This window comes from Jaculus jaculus, chromosome 12, assembly GCF_020740685.1.
Source record: "Jaculus jaculus isolate mJacJac1 chromosome 12, mJacJac1.mat.Y.cur, whole genome shotgun sequence".
In the NCBI taxonomy this organism is placed as follows: Eukaryota; Metazoa; Chordata; class Mammalia; order Rodentia; family Dipodidae; genus Jaculus; species Jaculus jaculus.
Genome location: NC_059113.1, coordinates 29832859 through 29859382, shown reverse-complemented (window position 1 = coordinate 29859382; position 26524 = coordinate 29832859). Strand labels below are relative to the sequence as shown.

General features: G+C 41.4%; 1 protein-coding gene across 4 annotated transcripts; it reads right to left on the bottom strand.

The window, feature by feature from the left end:
* Vdac3 (voltage dependent anion channel 3) lies at positions 1-21999 on the bottom strand. Of its 4 annotated transcripts, none has more exons than XM_004669022.3 (10): positions 21885-21999; positions 14265-14333; positions 12255-12304; positions 10628-10630; positions 8140-8292; positions 6356-6408; positions 4702-4929; positions 2803-2953; positions 1147-1204; positions 1-539 (listed from the first exon to the last, which is right to left on the bottom strand). In XM_004669022.3, exons 2-10 carry the CDS (start codon positions 14329-14331, stop codon positions 448-450), a joined length of 855 nt encoding a protein of 284 aa, XP_004669079.1. In that variant the 5' UTR covers positions 14332-14333; positions 21885-21999; the 3' UTR covers positions 1-447. The 4 variants fall into 4 exon arrangements, with proteins under 4 accessions (XP_004669079.1, XP_044987769.1, XP_044987770.1 ...); XM_045131834.1 differs by lacking the exon at positions 21885-21999 and adding an exon at positions 21511-21639; XM_045131835.1 differs by lacking the exon at positions 10628-10630 and having other exon boundaries at positions 21885-21974.
* Between the last annotated feature and the right edge of the window lie 4525 nt (positions 22000-26524).

Here is a 26524-nt window from a genome sequence, read left to right as displayed (position 1 = left end):
TTATGTTCCAAATGTGATGGGTTTATTTTATTTTACTCTGATGCGAAACCAAAATTTCCACTACAGCACACAGACCAATATAATAAAAGGTCATGGAAAAAGTGGGGGTGGGACATGCAGGACCTGATGTACAAACTGGAGGGTTGGGTCTTTTTCTTCAAGTTGACACTACACCGTTACTGTTGCTGTGGCTGAGGAACACATTTAAATTAACACTGCAGAACTCAAATGAAATGTGGCACAAATGTGACAACTTCCAGGCATGCCTTCAAGGACGTCCCTTAGGATGGACTTGTAATCACTAGGCTTCAGTGTAGGGAGGATTACAATTCTTTGGAAGAATAAAAAGTTCACACTTCTGAAATTTCACAGATTTTTAAGGCTAAAACATAGTGGATTCATTTCTCCTCACTTCCAGGGACAGATTTGATGCTACTCAAAACCACACTAAGCTTCCAGTTCAAATCCCAACCCAACCTTGTGACCTCCTGCGCTGAAGTTCTTTCCATCAATTAAAGCTGACAGGGTTAATTTGACTCCTAGGAAGAAGAAGACACCAGTTACTTGCAGTTAGTATTGCACTCATCTGAATTTTCTAGAAATAATGAATAGTCAGTGGCATGGAATGTAACTGGGTCTAAGCAATCCTGAAGCAGCACAGAGCTGTCGAAAGCCCGCTGATCTATGCTGAGTAGAGCACAATCAGGTAAGGCAATCTGGAGTCCAGGATGAAGAACAGTGAGTGATCATCCCAACTCGAAGGTCAGAGCAACAGAAGCATAAACATACACAAGTGAATGTACTTGATCTGTTTTACTCTCCCAAATGCTACAAAATGGTATGGATCAACCATTTATTAAAAGTTGGTCCAGGGCTGCAGAGATGGCTTAGCGGTTAAGGCATTGCCTGCAAAGCCAAAGGACCTTGGCTCAACTAGCCAGGACCCATGTAAGCAAGATGCACAAGGTGGCATATGCGTCTGGAGTTCGTCTGCAGTGGCTGGAGGCCCTGACGCACCCATTCTCTCTCTCTCTCTCTCTCTCTAATAAATAAATATATTGTTTTTTTAAGTTGGCCCATAGGTTATTCTCATTATTTACCTGTAACTTTCTACCCTGACCCTCCATTATTAATTCTTTCACCTACCTTGTCGAAGGGTCTGAGTATAGCCCAGTCCAATTAGGCTGGCATTATTTACTTTGGCCTAAGATTAAGAGATGGAATAGAAACAGTTAGAAAGCAATCAGTGTCACAATACATAACTTGAATGCAACCACTACTTTATGCTTAAGGTTTCCAAAGCTTAAAGCACATTGACCTAGAACTGTTAAAACTAAAAAATAAATGAAAAGATAAATATTTTATGAAGTAAAGAGGAGGCCTGTTACCTCATCTGTAGAACAGGGATGAAAATAAGGAGAGACAGCTTGGCAGTTAAAGACACTTGTTTACAATGCCTGACTGTCAAAGTTCCATTCTCCAGTACCCACACAAAGCCCAAAGTATAGACTGACACATGCATCTGGAGTTTGTTTACAGTGGCAGGAGGACCTGGTGCTCTGGTTTCCTCTCTCCCCTGCTTCCTCCCTCCCCCTCTCCCCCTCTCCCATCTGGAATTGTGGGGACTCTGCATAATGGTTTTGAGTTAATCTTTCAAGCACACTGTGTTGCTGAGCACCCCTATATGCTGAAGTCTTTGAGATACAATTTACAACCTTTGACAGTAGTTATAGCATTAACTTGAGTGCCTTAAAAACCAACTTGGGGGCTGGAGAGATGCCTTGGTGGTTAAGGCGTTTGCCTGCAAAACCTAACAACCAGAGTTCAATTCCCTAGTACCCACATAAAGCCAGATGCGTCTGAGGTTCATCTGCAGCAGCTGGAGGCCCTGATGCTCTCATTCTTTCTCTATCTGCTCCATCCTTTCTCTCTCTGCCAGGGTGTGGGACACACACCTTTAATCCCAGCACTCAGGAGACAGAGGTAGGAGGATCCCTGTGAGGCCAGCCTGAGACAACATAGTGAATTCCAGGTCAACCTGGGCTAGAGTGAGACCCTCCCTCAAAAAAACAAACAAAAATGGTCTGGGTTCATATTGTGACATTGCTCCTTACTGTAACCCTGACCAAACTTTGGCCTATTACCTCATCTGTAGAACAGGGATGAAAATAAGGATTTTTAGCACATATAACAGTTATGAGAATTAAGAAAGATAATATATGTACAGCCTTGGCACAGTATATGATATATAAAAGCTCAATTTCCATTAGTATGAATAAGAATTACTAATAGCTATAGAAATGGTGAACTTTATTTTTAGTATATGTGCTGCTGAAGCAAGTACATAATCTTTTTAAACATATTTATTTGCAGAGAGGAGGAGAGAGAGGAGTGAACAGGTGCACCAGGACTTCCTACTCCTGTAAACAATTCCCAGATGAACATGCCACTTTGTGCATCTGGCTATATATGGGTACTGGGGAACTGAACCTGGGCTGGCAGGCTTTGCAAACAAGCACCTTTAACTACTGAGTCATCTCCCAGTCCCAGAAATGGTGATCTTAATTCCCTGCATTTAGAGGTAATGCTAAGTCCAAAGAGATAAAATGACTTCAAACTGTCAGACAAGAAACAAAAACTAGAACCCACATTTCTTGCCTGCAGGCATTATAACCTTTTCACTACACAGTGAACAAAGCCCTTAAAGTTAATAAGAACTTGAAACTATAGCCACATCACAATGTTCATTTACAACTGGGTTGAAACCCTAAGAACAGATCCAATCTGGAAGCACATTCTTACAGACAGAGAAGTTTTGCAATCCAGCTTATATTTAGCAGCGATGCCAAAACGAGTATTGTTGCTGCCAGCCGTCCATGCAAGGTTTATTGAGGTTTCAATCTTCTCATTAACTTTTTGGTAGATAGAGCCTCCAAATTCAGTACCATCATTCCTGTTTTCATATGTGAGAAAATGTCAAAAATATTAGTTTGTCCCATTAAGATATGGGAAAAACTCCACACCTATCTAAATATAGATCCCATTATGCAATTAGAGAGTCCAGCAAATTCTAATATAAATGACTATTAAACAAAAAAAATTACAAACAAAAACAGAAAATGAAATACAGGGTTGGAGGGATGGCTCAGAGGTTAAGGCACTTGCCTGCAAAGCAAAGCCAAACAACCCAGGCTCAATTCCCCAGGACCCACATAAAGCCAGATGCACAAGTGGCACACACGTCTGGGGTTTATCTGCACTAGCTAGAGACCCTGGTGCGTCCATTCACTCTCATAAATAAATAAACAAACAAATACACAAATAAGATTTAAAAAAAATTAAATACAGTTATGCTATTTGTCAGTGCCTAATTAAAATACAGTAACTGATTCATTTACTTGGCTTTCCATATAGTATAAATTTCTTAGACACAATTCAACTATGTTGAATATGGGGTGGGAAATGGTAGTTCTGAGTTGAGACCCTGTCTCAAAGAAATAAGCAGATTAACAGGAAGAAGACATCTGACTTCTCTGGCCTCCACACAAGTGCACAGGATACATGCATCTACACACACACACACACACACACATGCATACTATAAGACACTCTCACATAAATACCCTTAGAGAAAGCACCTTCCATTCAACACACCTTTCATAGAATTCCCGGCAGGTACTGCTCCATATATGAACCCACAGTTTTGGATTTTTGGATTTTTTTTTTTTGAAACACCCTATAGTTTCCTGATAACAATGCTTAATCAACTCTAATACATTTGTCTATATGGCTGTTTGAACTTAAGTTTTAGTTCTCCTAGGAGAATTAGAGTAACCTAGTAAGGGCAACCTGAAACACCTTACAAATAACCAGCTCATTCTTTGTTTTTGCCTCCCATAAGTGTCAGCACTTCTTCTGTCACATCATAAAATATAGTCTTAAAAGTTCAAACTGATTCAACCAACAGGATGCAACCTATATAACTGAAATTCAGGATTGCTTTGAAGACTCCACTTGCTTCTGAATGCAATAGGAGTAACTACATTCTATCCAAAATACCCACACAGAATCATTATGTTCCAGGATGCTCAAAGTATTTGGTGGCTTTTTTTTTTCCCCCTGGTTTTTCGAGGTAGGGCCTCTCTAGCCCAGGCTGACCTGGAATTCACTATGAAGTCTCAGGGTGGACTCGAACTCATGGCGATCCTCCTACCTCTGCCTCCTCAGTGCTGGGATTAAAGGTGTGCGCCACCACGCCTGGCTTAATATCCTTTTTTTTGGGGGGGAGGGTTCGAGGTAGGGTCTCACTCCCACCCAGCTTTGGTGGCTGTTTTTAATAGTCCAAACACCTACTTTCACATACAATGAAGATAAGTATGGTATCAGAGAAATCAGAATATCGTTAAAATATTCCTTTACAAAAGATATAACATATGCTCTGGTCTGTTTCCATCCCAATGATTGATTCTAGAGCATCCTGAAGTCTGGGGTAAAGGCTGGCACCAGGAGCTGACAGCACAAGCTCCATGCACAAGCTTCCTGACAACGCTTTGCTGACTAAGAAAACAATATAACAAGACTGGTGTGTCGTCAAGCCATATTACCATCGCTTCTAACCTGGTCAGCATGCTAACAACTACTAAATTGGGGTGGGTGGGAACTGCAGTGACATGAAAGAAGGAATGAATTATAAATACTTACACATGAGTATGCAGTTGGAAGTCTGCAGCCTTATAACCCAGGGCAAAATTATTCTGAGACAATTTAGATTTGGCTGTGTCAAAACTCATCTGATAGCCAGCAAGCCAACCTTCAAGAGCCAACACAGCCCAACCATAGATGGTTGGCCCAGAAAAATCTATATCAACATTACTGCCAAAACTGACACAATCCCGTTTATAGGAAGCCTTTAATTTCCCACTCTTCTTTCTGTAAGAAATGAAAACAACCTAAGTTTCTACTACTGTCCAGGAATATTTGCAATAACACTCTCTTCTAAAGTAAATATCATTTTATTAGAAAAAAATATATATATATAGCTTCAAAACACACTTCTTAGCTGTATACATAGAACTTGTTAGGGTTAGAAACACATATGTAATTATTATTTATTCCTCCCTAGGAGTTCATATAATAGGGTATTTTATGATTCATTTTCAAAAATGCAAGAATGAAAACAAAAGAAAGGGTAAAGACTGGAGAAATAAGTTTTGATGTTCTGTTGAAGAGTAGGGTCACTAAACATAAGGTACCCTATATTTCAAAAGAGCTAGAAGAAAGGATTTTGAATTTCTTTTCACCAAAAGAAATGATACATTTTTAAGGAGACATATGCTTACCCTACTTGAATGTTACACAATGAATACACCTATTAAAACACTATATATTACTACATAAATATATATGTCTTGTAAAAAAATTTTTAAATGTCATTTCAGCTAGGCATGGTGACATATACCTTTAATCCCAGCACAAAGGAGGCAGAGGTAGGAGGACTTCTATGAGTTAGAAGTCAGACTGAGACTAGACAGTGAATTCCAGGTCAGCCTAGGCTACAGTGAAACCCTACCTCAAAAATTAAAAAAAAAAAATTTTAAGTCATTTCACTAACAATACTATTAAAATGTGTATAGAAAGACATATGAAAACTAAGATCTCTTTAAACATTTCCAAATGTCACAAAAAATAGTATTCAAGACTCATTTAACTATTGAAATAAGTAGACTTTTGCAGCTCAATTCTGAGTGTACACATTAGTTTTTAAGTGCCCTTATCTGTTGCAATTAAGTCTTAAAATGAGAATATCTGTCCTACATATAACTAATGCATGGGACAGGAAGGACACCTGGTTACAGTTGAGAATTCTATTTGGTATTCACCAAACCCCCCTGCCCTTCAGAAAGTAGAGATTCATGTCAGGCAGACAGGAAATGACACAATCCCACTCTTTACATGAGGAATCAGAACAAGTGGTTGGGGGACTTAAAGAGGCTAAGAAATCAAGACAACAACAAAAGTACTCATGCTGGTATTTCAGAGCCAGGAGATTACATACTTACCACACCTATCAACCTTCAAAATAGTTTAAGGTAATAAGCTATGGTCTCAGATTCTTCTAGTTCCAAAACTAGAACTAGATGTGCCTTTCTGGAAAAAACAAATTTTTCCTTACTTGTTCAATTTCTAGTGGAAATGTATGTTATCCTTCCTTGAACAAATTCTCCTGTTCTTTTATACACAAGTTCTCTAACATTCTTAATAGTGACCTAATTTCTTACTGCTTCCACACTTTCCATTGTAACTCCCTAATCTTAAACTTCACAAACAAATCAGAAAATAGGGTTTGGATAATTACCCTGTGTTCGGTACAAATATGGTATCAAGAGTCAGTTTCAACCCTTCAGCCAACTGAAAAACAAAAATTTGTCAATTACCAATTAGTAACTTTCAATTCCTTATGTAACAAAAAGCAAATTCTAAAGCTTCTTGTGGCTTCCTCTTTAACAATGAAGTTGTTAAAGAAAGACAGGTAGCTGAGTGTGGTGGTGCACGCCTGTAATCCCCACCACACTCAGGAGGCAGAGGTAGGAGGATCGCCATGAATTTAAGGCCAGGCTAAGACTACATAGTGAATTCCAGGCAAGCCTGGGCTAGAGCAAGACCCTGCCTCGAAAAACCAAGACAGACAGATATTAAATTATATAACAAATCACCTCCCCATATTTCCTTGTCCCTTCCCCACTAGCCCTCTTCATGGTTCTCCATCAAAACATTGGTCTCACTGGGCATGATGGCATGCAGCTACAGTCCCAGCACTGAAGAAGCTGCAGCAGGATCCCTTAAGCCCAAGAGTTTGTGGCCAGCCTGAGCAACATAACCAGACCCCTGGTCTCAAAATAAAAAAAGGTTAAAACATACAGTCCTAATCCCTATACAACATATAACATAAATTACAGTATAAAATACTAATTCCAATATAACAAAATAATCTTGCTATTCTCTTGAAATTATTGTAATGCTTAACAAAGCCAACTTACTTAGCTGTCCCTCTTTATATACACCAGTGCACATAGACACATATCTTAAGAAACAGCTGGGGATAGTGGCACACACCTGTAATTCCAGCACTTGGGAGATAAGAGTCAGGAGGATCAATAGCTCAAGGAAAGCCCACCCACATAGCAAGTTTGAGGCCAGCTAGTGTTACAAGAGACCCACTCTCAAAAAAACGAACAAGAAAGCTGGGCATGGTGGTGCACGCCTTTAATGCCAGAACTTGGGAGGCAAAGGTGGGACTGCCTTGAATTCAAGACCACCCTGAGACTACATAGTGAATTCCAGGTCAGCCTGAACTACAGTGAGACCCTACCTTGAAAAACAAAAACAAACAAACAAACAAAACCCACAAACAAGAGACTATGGACATAGCTCAATGGGTCAAGTGCTTCCCTTGCAAGCATGAGGACCTGAGTTCAATCCCCCATACCCACATAAGATGTTGGGCAAGGCAGTGTGAGCCTGTAATCCCAGTACTGGGGAGGTAGATAGGAGGATCTCTTTCACATGTGAGCTTGGAAGCTAGGCAAGTTGGGTCAGGTTAATGCTTGAATGGGAGAGACCACCTCAAAAGGAAGAGGCCAGAATTCCTGAGGATAAAACCCAAGGTAGTCCTCTAGCTTCCATATACAAGCACATGTACTCATATGCAAAAAAAAAAAAAAGCTATGTGTGATGGTGCTTGCCTTTAATCTCAGCACTAAGGAAGAGGGAGAGGTAGGAGAATCACTGTGAGTTTGAGGCCAGCTTCTTGAGACTACAAAATGAGTTCTAGGTCAGCCTGAAATAGAGTGAAACCCCACCTTGAAAAAAACAACAAAAAGAGGGAAAAGGTGACTGTACATAGTGGGAAACTGACAAGTACTGTTTATCACTTTTCTCTTTGAAAACATTTAAAGAATTTTAGAAACATTTTTCTGTGGAGGAAATTTTGTAATGATTACAAAGCTAAACTAAACTGCTACAGTCTGTTCTACACAGATGTGCTGCCGTGTAACAGACTGAAAAGAACTGAGCAGAACAAAGATGCAGTGTGACACAGTACTCATAAAACCTACAAATAACTTCCAGTGTTTCCCTTACCTTGTTCTCCAAAGAGATTTCTGTTCCAAGAGTATTGTCTGTGTTCCATTTTTGAGTGAAGGTAAGTCCGTAATTACAGACCTTGTATTTGGTTTCTAGGTTGCCTGATGCTTTTCCTGTATCAGTGTAAGCATGACCCGAAGTAGAAAATTCCTGGTAAGTAGTTAAAAATAGCTACTTTAAAATCATCTCACCAAAAAGAAATATTCATTTCAGATGGCTGCACTGCATCAGAATCCAGATTACTTTTTACCACAGTATGCTACAACAGCACAGCTCTTTGTTTCCCTTCTGCCTTCCCAATCCCTAAATATTTTAACCAGTTTTACATATTTCCATTACTCTCTCCTTCCTAGTTAAACTTGTTGTCCTATATACTCTCTTTCTTAATAGATATGTTAAATTCTTTTTTTTTTTTTTTTTTGTTTTTTGTTTTTCAAGGCAGGGTCTCGCTCTAGCTCAGGCTAACCTGAAATTCACTACGTAGTCTCAGGGTGGCCTCAAATTCACGGTGCCTCCCAAGTGCTGGGATTAAAGACGTGCACCACCACGCCTGGATCTCCTTTAAAAAAAAGGTTACTGAAAATAAATGTCTTTACATGTGTGTGTGCACACATGCACAATCTGAAGCATTTCACTTTTAAGGCCTAACAAGACTATCAGTTCTCTGTGATACCTTTCAGACTATTAGTAAATTTAGGAATCCTTAAAGAACGCCCAAACACTATTCCCCCTTTAAATCTGTGTGACTTCATGTATGTGGGAGGGGGGTTGCTGTGGATGGAACGCAGGGCCCTACCCAGACTAGGAAAATACTCTTATCACTAAGATACACACCCAAGCCTATTGCTTTCTAAAATTCTTATTTTTATGAGCTTAGTGGTAAAGTGCTTGCCCAGTATGTTTAAGGTCCTGAGTTCACCTCAGCACTACCAAAAAAGAAATAACAAACAACAAAATTATTATGGAAGACACATTCAATGTAAAATTGATCATTTTTAAGAATAAACTGAAGTGACATTAAATACATTTAGAGTGTTGTGAAACTTTCAACATAAACAACCTCAAGATTTGAAATTGTCTACCTATTTTTCACAATAAAACAAAGTCCTATAACTTGTCCTTTACCTCTTCCATCTGGTCTACCTTCTAAAGTGCTTGTACCAAACATTTATAGGAATCCACAGCAACCCCCACCGTCACACAGATTTGAAATGTTAACCCTATTCAAAGGGGGAATAGTGTTTGGAAGTTCTTTTAAGGATTCCTATAATCTCTTCCCAACTTCATAGTCATTCCAGGCATATGACAATAAGCAATTAAACCTTCTTCTAAGAGGAAGAAAACAGTTAACACTTGTCACTAATACATTCTAGGTCTGGGGAGATGGCTGGTTCAGTGGATAAAGTGCTTCCTTTTTGGACCCTCAGCATTCATGGAAACTCTATGAGGGCATGGCATCCTGCCTGTAATCCCAGCACTCAGGAGGTAGACAGGATGGGAGACATGCTGGCTAATTAAACTAGCCACTGATGAACCTTGCCTCAATAAATAAAGGGAATAATAAGTGAAGACACCAAACATCCACCTCTGGTGTCTACATACATGCATGCATATGCCCACATACATAAACATGCAACACACACACATGCATACACACTACACACATATACACATGCAAAAACAATCACCACCACCCTGTGTGGCCCTGTTTTCAAAGCCTGTCTCTGAATCCTGCCACCAGCAGTGGAGACTGCTGTTCATTGCTTCTCTGGCTGCAGCATGAACCCTCCCTTTAACACATACCCTGGCTCAAAAACTAGTTCCACAGACAAATGAAACCACTGTGAGGTTATGATCTGTTTATCAACACCACACAGAAGGTTTTCAAAGTGAATATCATACTGTGCACTTAGGGCAAAGCCTTAGGAAAAATAATAAAAATGTTAGCCATGTTTAAGAGTCCAATTCATTCTTTAATGTGGCAAATGTTTTCTTTTAATAATAGATCCAAGTACTCAATGTTTTACTTTTTGCATTTACTTCTCAAAAACCTGACAAATATAACAAAGGTAGATAGATATTTTGGGGTTAGGGAAACCTTCCACACAAAATTGACATGATGAAGGAGTCTCTATGCTGTCCTTGTTATAATCATTTCTGTGTTTGGAACCTTGTCTAGAATCTGAAGTACCAGAAGTACAAATGTCAAAGAGAAGGCTAGAAATGTTTTAAGTTGAATCCCAAGCTCATACTTCTTAAGTCTGGTATAATTTCACAATTAGGTCAAATAAGCACAACATCCATTCATGACAAGCACACAACATCTTCAGTTCTACATTAAATGCTAGTAAGCCACAAAATGAAAAATGTTACTGTTAAACAAAGTCAGAGAAATGTGGAGCAACAGATAAAATTTATTCCTACATTAATACAGAGACCAAAAGTAGTCATAAAACAGGCATACAAGTAAACTTTTTGTTCTTACCATCTGAGAGAATGTTACCATACCACAGTAGCAGAAAAGGGGAAAAAAAGTTATAGTTGACTTTTGCAACACAAACATAACTTGTACAAGTTTTCAAATCTATTCAAAATGCATGTATTTCTTATTTTATCCAAACCATGAGGAAGATACATATGCTCATTTATGCTAGAGAAACCCAGGGGAAGAATAACTGTGACAAAGTGCAGTTATACATTATGAACTATCAGAGGAGTCCCACGTCTTTTATCCTTCTAATAGAATCAAGTAAAATTTGCTTAGGTTTGAATAGGACAATACCAATAAAAGATCAGGACTCTAAGGAGAAATCAAAATAAGGTGAGTTTAAATGTCTGGGGACGGAGGTGTAGCTCAGCGGCAGTGCTTGCCTAACACACAGGGGCCCAGTGGTACAGACAACTTAGAAGGCTGGAGCAGGAGAACTGAAAGTTAAAGCTTGCTTGGACTGCACAATGATTTCAAGACCCCAGTCTGGGCAATTTAGTGAGATCCTGTCTCAAAGTAAAGTAAAAAAGAGCTGGGGATGTTGTTCAATGATAGAGTACTTTCCTAGCATGCACACGGCCCTAGGTTCAATCCCTAGTGCTGGAAAAAGTATTCTATTTGCTGAGATTTAATGAATAAAATCTCTGCTAATGATACTTTGGAAATATGTCAATATGTCCTTTACAGTATTCTTAACTTCCAATAAAAAGTGACTGGAAGTCAAGAATATCAGGTTAAAACTGTAAAACTAATCTTCTAAATGGACACATATAACAATATTTACTTCTACATTTTATATTAATAAAGGACAGGGATTAAAATTAATATGTTTTCATTAAAAAGCAAGAAAACTTATATGAACTCATTATAACAGAAGGACAGTTTTCAGTACTTGTATACATATTCATGAAAGTATAACTATGGGCTGGGAAGATTGCTCAGTGATTAAAGATTCTTGCTTGCAAAGACTATTGACCTGAATTCAATTGTACAATACCCATGTAAAGCCAAATACTCAAAAGTGGTGCATGCATCTGGAATTTGTCTGCAGTGAGAAGAGGGCCTGGTATGCCCACATTTTCTCTCTCATTCTCTCAATATACTTGTGAATAAAAAAATGAATAAATTTTAGCTGGGGGTGGTGGAGCACGCCTTCAATCCCAGCACTCAAGAAGCAGAGGCAGGAGGATCACCATGAGACTACGAGGCTACCTTGAGACTACATAGTAAAATCCAGGTCAGCCTGAGCTACAGTGAGACCCTACCTAAAAAAATAAAAATACAAAAGAATGTATAACTATGGAAGGGGTTAAAAAAAAACAAAACTACTACTCTGCTAAGTATGCCTTGACTCTGCATGTCACTTTGGTTTTTCATTCAGAAAAAGTCTCCATGGTGCAGAATAAGATTCAATATAGTCCTATGAAAATAAACACAAAGGACCCCCATATCCAGCCTAGCTCCAGGTTCCACTGTCTCACTGAAAGCTGAGGCAGTGCTATAGAGGAGATACCACAAAGTCAAGTATGCTGTTTCTTTCATACAACTGGAGTAACCAACCACTCTAAAACCAATTCTGTAAGTTAATTATGCTATAGCTATTAAAAATGGATTAGGTACTCACCACTCCACTACAAGACTTGGTTCTCAGATCTATTTTGACCATGCCAAACCCTAGAAAAACATACACACACACAAAAGTAATACATAAAATATTAATATTATCCCGTTTTTTTAACTCAAAATCTATATAAATAGTACACAGGAGCTTCTGTGTGGAAAATACATGGTATTCTCATTAGGTGAGAGTGCCAAAATAAACTGAGTTACAACTAAATATATGTCTAAAGCCCCTCAAAATGAATAAAGTTATACATTTAAAACATAAAAATGGGCTGGAGAGAAGGCTTAGTGGTTAAGGTGTTTGCCTGCAAAGGCAAAGGATCCAGGTTCAGTTCTCCAGGACCCACATAAGGCAGATACACAAGGAGGCGCATGCACCTGGAGTTTGTTTGCAGTGGCTGGAGGCCCTGGCATGCCCATTCTTTCTCCCTCTTTCTCTCAAATAAATAAATGAATGAAACATTTTTTTAAAAAAATTAAAATATAAAAATGAAAAATATGTGCTCAGAACCAAAATTACCCAAAATATTATGCTGATGCATTTACACAAAGAAAAATACAGTAACATTAGTAGTAGGAAAAAAGTATATGGCACAAAAAACTTAGCTTACTTTTTTTGGGGGGGGGGTTAGAGGTAGGGTCCCACTTTACCCCAGGATGGAACTCACTCTGTAGTCCCAGGCTGGCTTCAAACTCATGGCAATCCTCCTACCTCTGTCTCCTGAGTGCATGTGCCACCGTGCTCTGCATATTTCATTTTTTGAGATAGGATCTCAGGTATCCCAGGCTACCAGCTGGGCTGTATGTAACCAGGGATGACCTTGGTCCTCCTGCCTCCACCTCCAGAGTGTTAGGATTACAGGCATGTACTGCCATACCTCGTTTATGGGATGCTGGGGATTGAGTCCAGAGCTTCATACACACTAGGCAAGCCCTCTGTCAACTGAGCTACATCCCCAGCTCCAAAACTAAAACTTTTTTTTTTGATGTTTTTGTAAGGTAAGGTCTCACTATAGCTCAGGCTGATCTGGAATTCACTATGTAGTCTCAGGGTGGCCTTGAACTCATGGTGATCTTCCTACCTCTGCCTCCTGAGTGCTGGGATTAAAGGTGAGCGTACCATGCCTTGCCCAAAGCTAAAACTTTAAAAAGGTAAAAATAAACATCTCTTTGGAAACAGAGAACACACTATTACTTTAATGAAGGTATGAGTTGTATCTTTGCTTTTATTAATAAATAAATATGGAAGACTGGATATGATGGCATATGCCTTTAATCTCAGCATTTGGGAAGCTAAGATAGAAGGATCACTGTGAGTTCCAAGCCAGCCTTGACTACAAATTGAGTTCTAAGTCATTCTGTGTTAGAGTGAGATCCTGTTTCAAAAAAAAAAAAAAAAAGCATTATAGCGAGGCATGGTAATGCCCCACACCTTAATTCCAGCACTTGGGAGGCTGAGGTAGGAGGACTATCTTGAGTTCAAGATCAGGCAGGGCTACAAAGTTAGTTCCAGGTCATCTTGGGCTAGAGTTAGACCCAACTTCAGGGAAAAAAAAGCAGCAATATATAGGAGGGAAAGCACTTTAATATCCCCAGGGCTAACATAAATATTATACGCATATATTACCATACATTGCAAATAATATTAAATATGCACATGCATTCATGTATAACTGCTTTTAGTTTTTGTAAAGTACCTCTAAAGAATGAAATATAAGCCGGGCATGGTGGCGCACACCTTTAATCCCAGCACTCAGTAGGAGGATCGCCAAGAGTTCGAGGATACCCTGAGACTACATAGTGAGTTCCAGGTCAGCCTGGGCCAGAGTAAGATCCTACCTTGAAAAAAAAAAAAGGAATAAAATACAAGAGTCTGTTAACAGTTATCCCTTAAAGCTTGTGATATAAATTCATGTCAACTTATCCATGTTTTACTAAGACAGTAACTTATACCTGTAGGCATTCAATACCAACTCTTAGCCAACTTGGAAATGCATCACTGCACACTTACCATATCCCTTGTTGAACACATCCTTGGCAGCCTTTCCTAGGTCACAGTAACTCGGTGTGTTACACATATCTTACAAAGAAACAAAAGGACAATGGAATAAGCATTTAGTATGCATTCATTCGTACAGTTCTTGTACTCTTCTATTCTGTGAGGTTTTTTCTTCTTTTGTATCACTAATGTTAATCTTATAGTATTCAAAGGCAATGTACATGCCTTTGCAATTGTGGCACACAGCCTAGGTGGGTAACCAATGGCTCTCTGATACGCTAAGAGAGCTACTTCGTAGAAAGGAACAAAGAGCTAGAACTGGGAAGCAAGTCAGAATCTTATGAAAACCAAAATTATGGATGCCTTTGAGAAGCTCCCACTAGTCTTTGGCTAAGGTGAGGCTACACCCATCAAATTCTCTCTAAATTAACAATGCTTATCCCCTTCAACCTATCCTGATCTCAATCTCCATTGGAGAACCTCATTTTTTTTTCTTTCTGTTTTTTGGTTTTTGGTTTTATTTATTTATTTGAGAGCGACAGACACAGAGAGAAAGACAGATAGAGGGAGAGAGAGAATGGGCGCGCCAGGGCTTCCAGCCTCTGCAAACGAACTCCAGACGCATGTGCCCCCTTGTGCATCTGGCTAACGTGGGACCTGGGGAACCGAGCCTCGAACCGGGGTCCTTAGGCTTCACAGGCAAGCACTTAACCGCTAAGCCATCTCTCCAGCCCTGGTTTTTGGTTTTTTGAGGTAGGGTCTCACTCTAGCTCAGGCTGACCTGGATTTCACTATGTAGTCTTAGGGTGGCCTTGAACTTATAGTGATCCTCCTACTTCTGCCTCCCAAGTCCTGGGATTTTAGGCATGTACCACCACACCTAGCTGAGAATCTTTTTCTTTTTTAATTTTTATGTTTTTCTAAGGCCTTTTATTTATTTATTTCATTGAAAGAGAGATTGAGAGAAAGTGAGAAAGAGAAGAGTGTGAGAAAGGGTGCACCAGGGCCTTCAGCTACTGGAAAGAAACTCCAGGAGTATGTACTACCATGTGCATCTGGCTTATGTGGGTCCTGGAGAATTGAACCTGAGTCTTTTGGCTTTGCAGGCAAGCACCTTAACCTCTAAGGCACCTCTCCAGCCCATGTTTTTCTTTTTTAGAAAGCAGTGAGAACCAAGGTCAGCTAAAATCTATCAATAAGGCAAGGATAGCTGACTCCCTAATAGGAGATGAGCCACCCTTCACACAGCAGCTAGGGCCCAGATGAAACCACAGAGGAACTGGAGAGATGACCAGGAATGCTGCTTCCAAGGAGAGCCTGACAACTTGGGGCCAGGGTAATGGAGACAGACACTGAGGATACTCAAAACACACTAAAGCAGAAATCCAGAAGCTGCTGAGAGCTCAACACTAAGGTAGACTTAAAGCACATCTACCAAGGCTCTGGGAATTTAGCAGAAGAGGGGGTAGAAAGAATGTAAAAACCACAAGGTAGGAGGGACTATCCAGAGACATTGCCCCCCCATGACCAACTCATACAACTCCATGGTGAATACCAACAATCCTACTAAGGAAAGCTCTCAGTGAAGTGGGGACAGGAAGGAGGGAAATGATGGTACCAACATATGATGTGTCCATACAAAGTTTCTATTTAATTAACAGGCCAGGCGTAGTGGCACATGCCATCAATCCCAGCACTAAGGAGGCAGAGGTAGGTGGATATCATGAGTTCAAGGCCACCCTATGACTACACAGTAAATTCCAGGTCAGTCTGGACTAGAGTGAAACACTACCTCAAAAACCAAACAAAGCAAAAAATCAAAGGCATTCTATTCTAGCCAAAAAAAAGAAGAACTTGATACACTAAACAAGCATTTCCTCCTGAAATTCAGAGGTCATCTTTCTTTGCGTATACATATGTGCGTATAGCGCATATAGTATGGTATGTGATATGTTTGAGGCATATACACACACATGTATGCAGATGCACACAACCCATGTGCATGCATTCAGAGGCCAGGAAAGAGCATAAGGTGGCCTCCTCTACTGCTCACCCACACACTTCCTTGAGATGAATCTCTTCCTCAACCCAGAGCTGCAGTTTTTGGTCAGTGAACCCAAGATTCTCCAGTTTCCATCCCATGCAGTACTGGGGTTACAGAAGTGCATGAGACAATGCCAAGCTTTTACAAGTGGGTGCTGAAGAATCAAACTTAGGAGGATCTCAGGCCCTCATGCTTAAGCTACAAGTGCCCTTACTTGCTGAGCCATTTCCCCAGAGGTCATCTTTCTGACTGCATTTCAAAGAAAAGAAAGTTCTCAGGCTGGAGAGATGGCTCAGCACTTAAATACACTCGCTTATAAAGCCTGTGGCTCCAGCTCAATTACCAGGCACCTGCACAAAGCTAGATGCACAAAGTAGTGTGTACACTGGGAGTTCACTTGCAGCAGCAAAAGGCCCTGGTGAGCCCAAACTCACCTCTCTTTGGTAAATAAATACATTTTCATTTTTTTAATGAATTATTTTTTAACTGCTGTTTTTGAGGTAGAGTTTCACTCTAGTCCAGGTTGACCTGGAATTTGCTATGTAGTCTCAGGGTGGCCTCAAACTTATGGTGATCCTCCTACCTCTGCCTCCTGAGCACTGGGATTAGAGGCGTGTGCCACCACACCCAGCTGAATTATTTTTGTAAATATTTCATTCATTTATGTATTTAAAAGGGATTGAGATAGAGAGAGAGGCAGACAGAGAATGGACCAGGGCCTCTAGTCACTGCAAACGAATTCCAGATGCATGGGCCACCCTGTGCATCTGGCTTATGTGGGTACTGGGGAATCGAACCAGGGTCCTTAGGCTTCACAGGCAACTAAACCATCCTCCAGCCTCAATAAGTACATCTTTAAAAAATAAAAAGTTGCCAGGTATTGTGGCACATGCCTTTAATCCCAGCACTCAGGAGGCAGAGGTAGGAGGATCACTGAGTTCAAGTCCAGCCTGGAACTACATAGTGAATTCCAGGTCAGCGTAGACTAGAATGAGACCCTACCTCGGAAAAAATAAATTAAAAAAATAAAATATAGGGGCTAGAAAGACAGCTTAGCGGTTAAGGTGCTTGCCTGCAAAGCCAAAGGACTCAGGTTTGATTCCCCAGAACCCATGTAAAGTCAGATACACAAAGCAGCACGTGTCTGGAGTTTGTTTGCAGTGGCTTGCCGGGCTCCTTCCCAGTCAGGTAGTGCCGAGGGAAGAACCAGGCCTGCTGGTTCCTCCCTAGGGGTTGAGGGGATGATGAGTGTCGGACGACTCAGAAACCTCCCTTGGCCACCGGAGAAAGACCACACTGAGAAGGGAGTCTTTTCAATGCAAGAACTCGCAGAAACAACTCGCTTTATTACTCTGAATAGTTGCTTATATCATGTTGGGGACGAAGGCAGGGATTTTAGGATGGGGGAAGAGGTAAGGACCAATAGTAAACTTTAACTATTGAAATGGTAATTACGATTAACACGCGAAAGTGGCGGGCCAGAAACCATTAGGTGTCTTGCTGAGTCCTAGCTGGCCAGAGATAGGTCTACAAACTGTAGCTAAGCTCAGGAAGTTTCACTAGGCCTCACGCCTGGGCCTTTCAGGGCCCAACAGTGGCTGGAAGCCCTGATATGCCCATTCTTTTTCTTTCTCTCTCTTTAATAAATAAAATAATAAAAAATTAATCAAATAAATAATAAAAATGAAAAGTTCTCACAGGCTAAAGGAGATGCTTTGTTAAACTGTAATATATACTTAATCCCACTACACATACACACATATGCAAAAAGAAAAGAAAGAAAGAGGAACTCTGAATCTCAGGAGAAAACTCTGTCTAGTATTAAACACACACACATACACACACCCTATCTATCTTGGAAAAGCCTATATAAGACAACAAAATAAAGAAAAAAAAATTTTTTTTTTTTTTAAGAGAGGGAGAAAGAGCACTCCAGGCCCTCTAGCCACTGCAAATAAACTCCAGATGCATTTGCCATCTTGTGTGTCTGGCCTGTGTGGGTCCTGGAGAATCAAATCTGGGTCTTCTGGCTTTGCAGGCAAGAATATTAACTGCTAAACCATCTCTACAGCCCCAAAATAAACTTGTTAAGGAACCTTAAAAGTACATCTAACCAAAATCTTCAGGATTCCAGCCAGGCATGGTGACTGACACCTTTAATCTTAGCACTAGAGAGACTTAAGTAGGAGAATCATAATGTTCAAAGCTAGCCTGGGCTACAGAGTCACTTCAATGCTGACCAGGTTAACTTAGTGAGATCCTCTCTCAAAATGTTTAAAAGTGAAACGTTAAGATATGACTAGAGATACAGCTCAATAGTAGAATGCTGGCCTAGCATACAAAGGCCCCCTCGGTTCAATTCCCAGTACTGTAGACACACAGACACACACCAAGACTGAACCAGGTATGAGCCACATGCCTGTGATCTCAGGCAATATCTAGGAGCCTGGAGCCATAGGATTTCAAATTTAAGGCCAGCCTGGGCTATAACAAGGAGATTCTGTCTCAAAGATGACAAGAAAAAGAGAAAAAAGATCATACTAATTGAAATGTATTCATCTAAAATATCATCTCTCCTAAAGCTTTTCTTGAAATAAAATGCTATATATGCCTCTAATCCCACCACTTGGGAGGCTGAGGTAGGAAGACTGCTGTGAGTTCAAGGCCAGCCTGAGCTACAATGAGACCCTACCTCAAAAAAAAAAAAGTATAATTTTACCAGTAATTAAAAACAGGACATATTTGACCTCAATAATCTGTTAACCAAAAGCTGATGTGCACTCTGAAGTCTTAGCCTTTGAAAACAAGATGCCTTGACTTTGTATCTTGCTTACTCAATATTCACCCAGCTTTTGAAGAATGCCCATGTGACCCTCACAATGAATTCTCAATTGTACCAATACTAAGGACCACATCCTTCCTTTGCTCCTCTGTATAGTGAAGATCTATCCTGTAGCAGTGTCTGCTGCGTACCTGTTACAAACTCAAATGCCATGTCCACATTACAGAACTACCTCAAACAGTACCATGAGCAAGATTTTACTATACAGAACAATCCTACACTACACAAACTAAATAAACTATTTACAATTAGTCCAGTTCTAAACCTGGACTTCTGCTAGGTTTCACCTATTGTGGTAGTTTGAATAGATGGTCCTTAATATATTCAGTGTTTTATAAGTTTGCAGTTTGCATCTGCAGGCACCTGGCTGGAAGCAGTGTCACTGGGTGGATCTTAGGGTACAGCCCTAAGGTGTGGCGGTGGGTTTGAAATTCCAATCTAAAGATATGCAAAATGTGTCTAGCTGGAATTCCTGAGGTGTGCTGTGCTGTATGGCTTTTGGCTGTGGCTTCTCTCTCTGTGTCTGGACCTGTGAAAGCAGGCCAGCTTTTTCTGCCATTATGGAACTTCCCTTGGATGTGTAAGCTTCAACAAATCCCTTCCTCCATAACTGTGCCTGGTCTGGAAGTTCATTTCAGTGAACCCACAGCTGTCTGCTACACTTATAAATGAACAGGGCTTCACACTGCCCTCAACTTGCTACGTGGGCCAGGCTGGCCTCCAATGTGTGATCCTCCTGTCTCAGCCTTCTGAGAACTAGGATTACAGGTGTATGCCACCACACTCGGCCCGACAAACTTCTTGCCTAGGAATTCGGTTTAAATTTTGTACCTGTCAGATATGACATACACTAAGGGTACAAAATTAAGAAAGAGTAGCCGGGTGTGGTGGCTCACACCTTTAATCCCAGCACTTGGGAGGCAGAGATAGGCGTATTGCCTGGAGTTCAGGCCACCCTGAGACTACATAGTGAATTCCAGGTCAGGCTGGGACACAGTGAGACTCTCCCTCAAAAAACAAAAACCATCGAAGAAGAAAAAAGAAAGAAGAAAGAGTTAGGGACTGGGAAGATGACTCAGCAGTTAAAAGGTGCTTACTTGCAAAGTCTCACCACCCAGGTTGAATTGCCCAGCCACCCATGTAAACCAGACACAAAATGTGGTGTATGCATCTGGCATTCGTTTGCAGGGGCAAGAGGTCCTGCACATACACATACACACACACACACAATCTAATTAAATTTTAAAGAATTAAAGCATATATAAAAATTATATTTAAAGTATAGAGGAAAGCCTGTGTGCGTGTGTCTGTGTGTGGGGGGGGACAGGGGGAGCTCACTGGTAGAGCATTTGCCTAGCATGGGCAGGGTCATAAGTTGGATAATCAATACCAACCCCAAAACAAACAAATAAACAAAAAACAATAGGAGAGGGCTGGAAAGATGGCTTAGCGGTTAAGCGCTTGCCTGTGAAGCCTAAGGACCCTGGTTCGAGGCTCGATTCCTCACGTTAGCCAGATGCACAAGGGGGCGCACGCGTCTGGAGTTCGTTTGCAGTGGCTGGAGGCCCTGACGTGCCCATTCTCAATCTCTCTATATTGCCTCTTTCTCTGTCATTCTCAAGCTAATAAATAAAAATGAACAAAAAGTAAAAATAAAAAAATAATAGGAGGAAAGCGCACAGGAAAGACAAAATAATGGAATCGTACTGCATGCATCAAACTGTAAAACTTTCTTCAAAGCTACAGAGTTCCACGGTCTCAATTTTACAACTCAATCCTGGACTTCAAAGATCCACTGCTGACTTTCTGCACAGTCTCACTTTTGATATTTGCTAAATTTGATATTCACAATTGTAACTGATGCTGGTGACTGTTAAAATTTTGCCAGAAGTCTGGGAGGGAAATCCAGAAATGCAGGTCTTATATACTCAAGCTGAAATGTTCCAAGTTTTGTTTGTCTGGGTTTTTGTTTTTTTTTTTTTTTTTTCATGCTGACAAACGAGAAGACACGGTGCGGTGTTCAAAGGCACCCATATATACACGCAGATTCTAATTTCAGAATTTTGTTTCACTACGTCTTAGAGATACTTTGCAAAAGCCAAGTCGTCTTAGTTTAGTCTACAGACTGATCTCGTTTCTGCCTAATTCGTTCGTTCTGACACAGGCCCACGATTCTGATGGGAAACGCATGATCACGTACACAAGGAGACGACAGCTAGACCCCCCCCCCCTTCCTCAGGAGGAAAGCTACCAGCGCACATTTCTGTAAGCTCTGCACAACAGAGATGCACCGCGTCCCAGGGATGCATTCGACGCAGGCAGGGACCCCAAAGGCACGAACTCACGCAGCTTTCCACTAGCACTAGGCTGACCGTGAGCAACGAGCCGCCGCCGCCGCCGCCTCCTCGTTTCTGCTTAGGAAGGTGCACCAACAGCATCCTCCCTTCCTTCACCCGGAGTGTTCGCACCCGCCTGCTGGATGCTGGGCACAGTGGGTCTGGGGTTCAAGGCTCCAGGCCCCCTGAAACCCGGCCCGTTTCCCAGGATGACACCGGCCCCGCGGTGGGAAGGACGGGCAGGGCGCGGCGGCGGGGCGTCCAGGGGGCAGCGGCGGCCCTCCGCCCCGGCCCGAGACCCTCCTGCCTCCGCCCCGCAGGCCGGTTCCTCCCGGCCGCAGCCCACCGCCCGCTCGGCCCCGCGCCCGCCACCGCCGCCGCCGCCGCCGGCGGGGCCCGGCCCTCCTCACCTACAACCCGAGGGCCTCCTCCTCTCGCTCAGGGAAACGCTGAAGGCCTTCGCGAAGCCAACGCCGTCCGCGCCTGCGCGGCCTCGCTCCCCGGCGGCGCCTGCGCGCCCGTCGCCCTTGAGCGCGAGTGCGCCGAGGTGTCGCGTCCGGCGCTCGGGCGAAGGAGCGCGCTGCGGAAGGGGGCGGGGGGGGGGGCGGTGAGCCGAGGGGGCGATGCAGCCACCAACTGTCCCGCTCTGCGCGTGCGTGCGCAGGAAGCGCAGAGGGCGGGAGGCTCGGCGTGCTCCCCACGGCTCTGAGGACCGCAGCGCGACCCGCGAAAAGGACGTTCTCGCGAGAACTGGCGGGTCTGTTACCACTGAAGGGGCGCAGAGGTGGCTATGGGAGAGCGATGCTGCAGCTTAGCACGTCGTGCCCAGAGCCTGTCATCCGGTGATGAATGGCCTGCAGGTGTTTCTGAGAGCATCACCTCGAAGAGAATAAAATTAAAGACTGTAACCCCGAATCTTTTCATTGTAAGGATGAAGATATATATATATATACACACACATATATATGTATATATATGTATGTGTATACACATATATACATATACACACACACATATATATATATGTGTGTGTGTATATATATATATATATATATATATATATTCTCCTAGGGGTGATTTAAGATTCAAAGAGCATGCAGGTCATAACTGAAAAGAGAAGAGATGGAGGAGAAATTCTGGAAGTAGAAAATGATCGTGTTCATTGCTACTCTATTCACAGTATCTAGGAAATGGAGTCAGCCTAAATGCCCATCACCTGATGAATGGATGATGACCATGTAGCACATATACACAATGGAGTCTTATTCAGCTCTGAAGAAAAATGAAATTTTGAAATGCATAGGAAAATGGATGGATTTGGAAAACACTATAATAAGTGAGGTAACCAAGACTCAGAAAGAAATGCTGCATGTTCTTTACCATATGCCAATCCTAAATTCAAATTTTTAGGTGTGTATGCAAGTCAAAGCAGGAGTTAGTAGAGGCCTGGAAGCTAGAAAGGAGCCATGAGATAGGTAAGAAAGTAAGGGTTAAGGGGAAAGGATAATAGACATTTAAGTAGAGGGGAAGAATACAGAGTGGAAAAGTTAACATGGTGTCAGGGAGGGAAATGAAAGAGGAAGGAGAGGATAAATCAGAACTTAAAATATTATGGGCTGGAGGGTTAAGGCATTTGCCTGCAAAGCCAAAGGACCCAGGTTCAATTCCCCAGGACTCACGTTGGCCAGATGCACAAGGTGGCACATGTGTCGAGTTCATTTGCAGTGGCTGGAGGCCCTGTGCCCATTCTCTCTCCCTCCCCCCCCCTCTCTGTGTGTGTGTGTGTGTGTGTGTGTGTGTGTGTGTGTGTGTGAAATAAATAAATAAAACATTTTTTTAAACTTAAGATATTATGAAAAAGCCATAGGGAAATTCACTTCTTTGTCAACTAATTATAACTAAAGAGGCTGGAGAGATGGATCAGCAGTTAAGGCACTTGCCTGCAATGCCTAATGACCTGGGTTCTTTTCCTCAGTACCCATGTTAAGCCTGATGCACAAAGTGGCACATGAATCTGGAATTCATTTGCAATGGCTAGAGGCCCTGGCATGCCCATTCTCTCCATCTGTCTCTCTTCTCTATCTCTCTCTGCTTATAAATTTAAAAATTTTAATTAATTTTTAAATATATAATATATAAGGAAAAGAAAAAGAGAGGCTTAGTTAGGGCATAAACTTCCTATGGTAGGGGTAAATAATGGTGTCCACAGAAGCCAAAGGTTGTTACAGGAAAACCCCAGTGTCAGTGGTGGGATACCTTCCAGTGAGTTGTTGGTCATGGAGACACCCAAAACAATATAGGCTTTTGCCAAAGCTCTTGAATGCCCACAAGAACTGGATAGTAAAAATTCTGTTTCTGAAGACAGCTCATGTTTCAGTTGCAGAAGAATGAAAAACTAAGCTGGAACTGAGCTGCAAGATTTCTCCCTCCTGGTTAGCTGCCACGGTGCTGGAAAGTGCTATTCAAGCTGCTGGTGGAGATTTCTCAACAGGCTTACCCAACTGCTGAACAACCCTGTGTTCTGCACAATCAATTAGCAATGCATGACTGGTATGAGAGTAGCCAACTGCTCTCTGAATGGATCTGAGACCTGCTTCATGGAAGAAAATACTGAAAACCTACCCCAAAGCATATGGTTGCAAAGGTTATAGACCCTAGGGAGGAAGCTGCTACTGTTGATTGACTAAATGGATATGATGTACCTATCAAATTGCCCTCTAAATATTTATGTAGCAGTTACTTTACCATTACTGGGACAAAACACCTGATCAGATGCAGCTAATATAAGAAGGAAAAGATTTTGTTCAGGCTTATCATTTCAAGGGGAAGTTTCATTATGGTGGAGAAAACATGGTATGAGCAGGAAATTGGCTCACCTCTTTGTCACATATCTAGGTGGAAGTAATCTGAGAAATGAGCTTGGAGCTGACCAAATAAACTTCAAGTCCCTCAGTGACACACCTCCTTTAGCAAGGTTCCACTTTCCAAAGGCTCTACCAGCTGGGGATTGAGTATGAAGCTTAATCACAAACACATGAGGCTATGGGGAACACTTTACATTCATATTACCACATTCTTCCCTTGCCCCCATAAACTCATGACCATCTCGCGATGCAAAATGCGTTCTGTCCAACTTTAAAAGTTCCCATAAGTCTTTACCAGTCTCAATACTGTTCAAGAGTCCAAAACCCAAAGTCTCATCTAAGACAGCATCTTGTAAAATCCAAACCCAATTAAATATTTCCAACTCATAGTGGCATAGAGTACATATCACATTTCAAAAAGGAAGAATTGGCCGGGTGTGGTGGCATACACTTTTTTTTTTTAATTTTTATTAACATTTTCCATGATTATAAAATATATCCCATGGTAATTCCCTCCCTCCCCACCCCCACACTTTCCCGTTTGAAATTCCATTCTCAATCATATTACCTCCCCATTACAAACATTGTAATTACATATATACAATATCAACCTATTAAGTATCCTCCTCCCTTCCTTTCTCCACCCTTTATGTCTCCTTTTCAACTTACTGGCCTCTGCTACTAAGTATTTTCATTCTCACGCAGAAGCCCAGTCATCTGTAGCTAGGATCCACATATGAGAGAGAACATGTGGCGCTTGGCTTTCTGGGCCTGGGTTACCTGACTTAGTATAATACTTTCCAGGTCCATCCATTTTTCTGCAAATTTCATAACTTCATTTTTCTTTACCGCTGAGTAGAACTCCATTGTATAAATGTACCACATCTTCATTATCCACTCATCTGTTGAGGGACATCTAGGCTGGTTCCATTTCCCAGCTATTATAAATTGAGCAGCAATAAACATGGTTGAGCATGTACTTCTAAGGAAATGAGATGAGTCCTTTGGATATATGCCTAGGAGTGCTATAGCTGGGTCATATGGTAGATCAATCTCTAGCTGCTTTAGGAACCTCCACACTGTTTTCCACAATGGCTGGACCAGATTGCATTCCCACCAGCAGTGCAGAAGGGTTCCTTTTTTTCCACATCCCCGCCAACATTTATGATCATTTGTTTTCATGATGGTGGCCAATCTGACAGGAGTGAGATGGAATCTCAATGTAGTTTTAATCTGCATTTCCCTGATGACTAGTGACGTAGAACATTTTTTTAGGTGCTTATATGCCATTCGTATTTCTTCCTTTGAGAACTCTCTATTTAGCTCCTTAGCCCATTTTTTGATTGGCTTGTTTGATTCCTTATTAGTTAACTTTTTGAGTTCTTTGTATATCCTAGATATTAATCCTCTATCAGATATATAGCTGGCGAAGATTTTTTCCCATTCTGTAGATTGCCTCTTTGCTTTTTTCACTGTGTCCTTTGCGGTGCAAAATCTTTGTAATTTCATTAGGTCCCAGTGGTTAATCTGTGGTTTTATTGCCTGAGCAATTGGGGTTGTATTCAGAAAGTCTTTGCCAAGACCAATATGTTGAAGGGTTTCCCCTACTTTTTCCTCTAGCAGTTTCAAAGTTTCCGGTCTGATGTTAAGGTCTTTAATCCATTTGGACTTAATTCTTGTGCATGGCGAGAGAGAAGAATCTATTTTCATCCTTCTGCAGATATTTATCCAGTTTTCAAAACACCATTTGCTGAAGAGGCTGTCTCTTCTCCAATGAGTATTTTTGGCATTTTTATCGAATATCAGGTGGCTATAGCTACTTGGGCTTACATCTGTATCCTCTATTCTGTTCCACTGATCTACATGTCTGTTTTTGTGCCAGTACCATGCTGTTTTTGTTACTATGGCTCTGTAGTATAGGTTAAAATCAGGTATGGTGATACCACCAGCCTCTTTTTTGTTGCTCAGTATTATTTTAGATATTCGAGGTTTTTTGTGATTCCAAATGAATTTTTGGATTGTTTTTTCTATTTCCATGAAAAAAGCCTTTGGAATTTTGATAGGGATTGCATTAAATGTGTAGATTGCTTTTGGTAAGATTGCCATTTTCCCGATATTGATTCTTCCAAGCCAGGAACAAAGGATGTTTCTCCACTTTCTAGTGTCTTCTGCAATTTCTCGCTTGA

Bases quoted from the DNA above. Each gene is read 5' to 3' on its own strand.
- Vdac3 (XM_004669022.3), bottom strand. From the start codon at position 14,331: ATGTGTAACACACCGAGTTACTGTGACCTAGGAAAGGCTGCCAAGGAT. The intron at 6,409-8,139 runs GTAAGGGAAACA...TTTGTTTTTCAG, and splicing joins AAATCTCTTTGGAGAACAAG to TTGGCTGAAGGGTTGAAACT. The intron at 4,930-6,355 runs GTAATTATCCAA...CATTTCTTACAG, and splicing joins ATATTTGTACCGAACACAGG to AAAGAAGAGTGGGAAATTAA.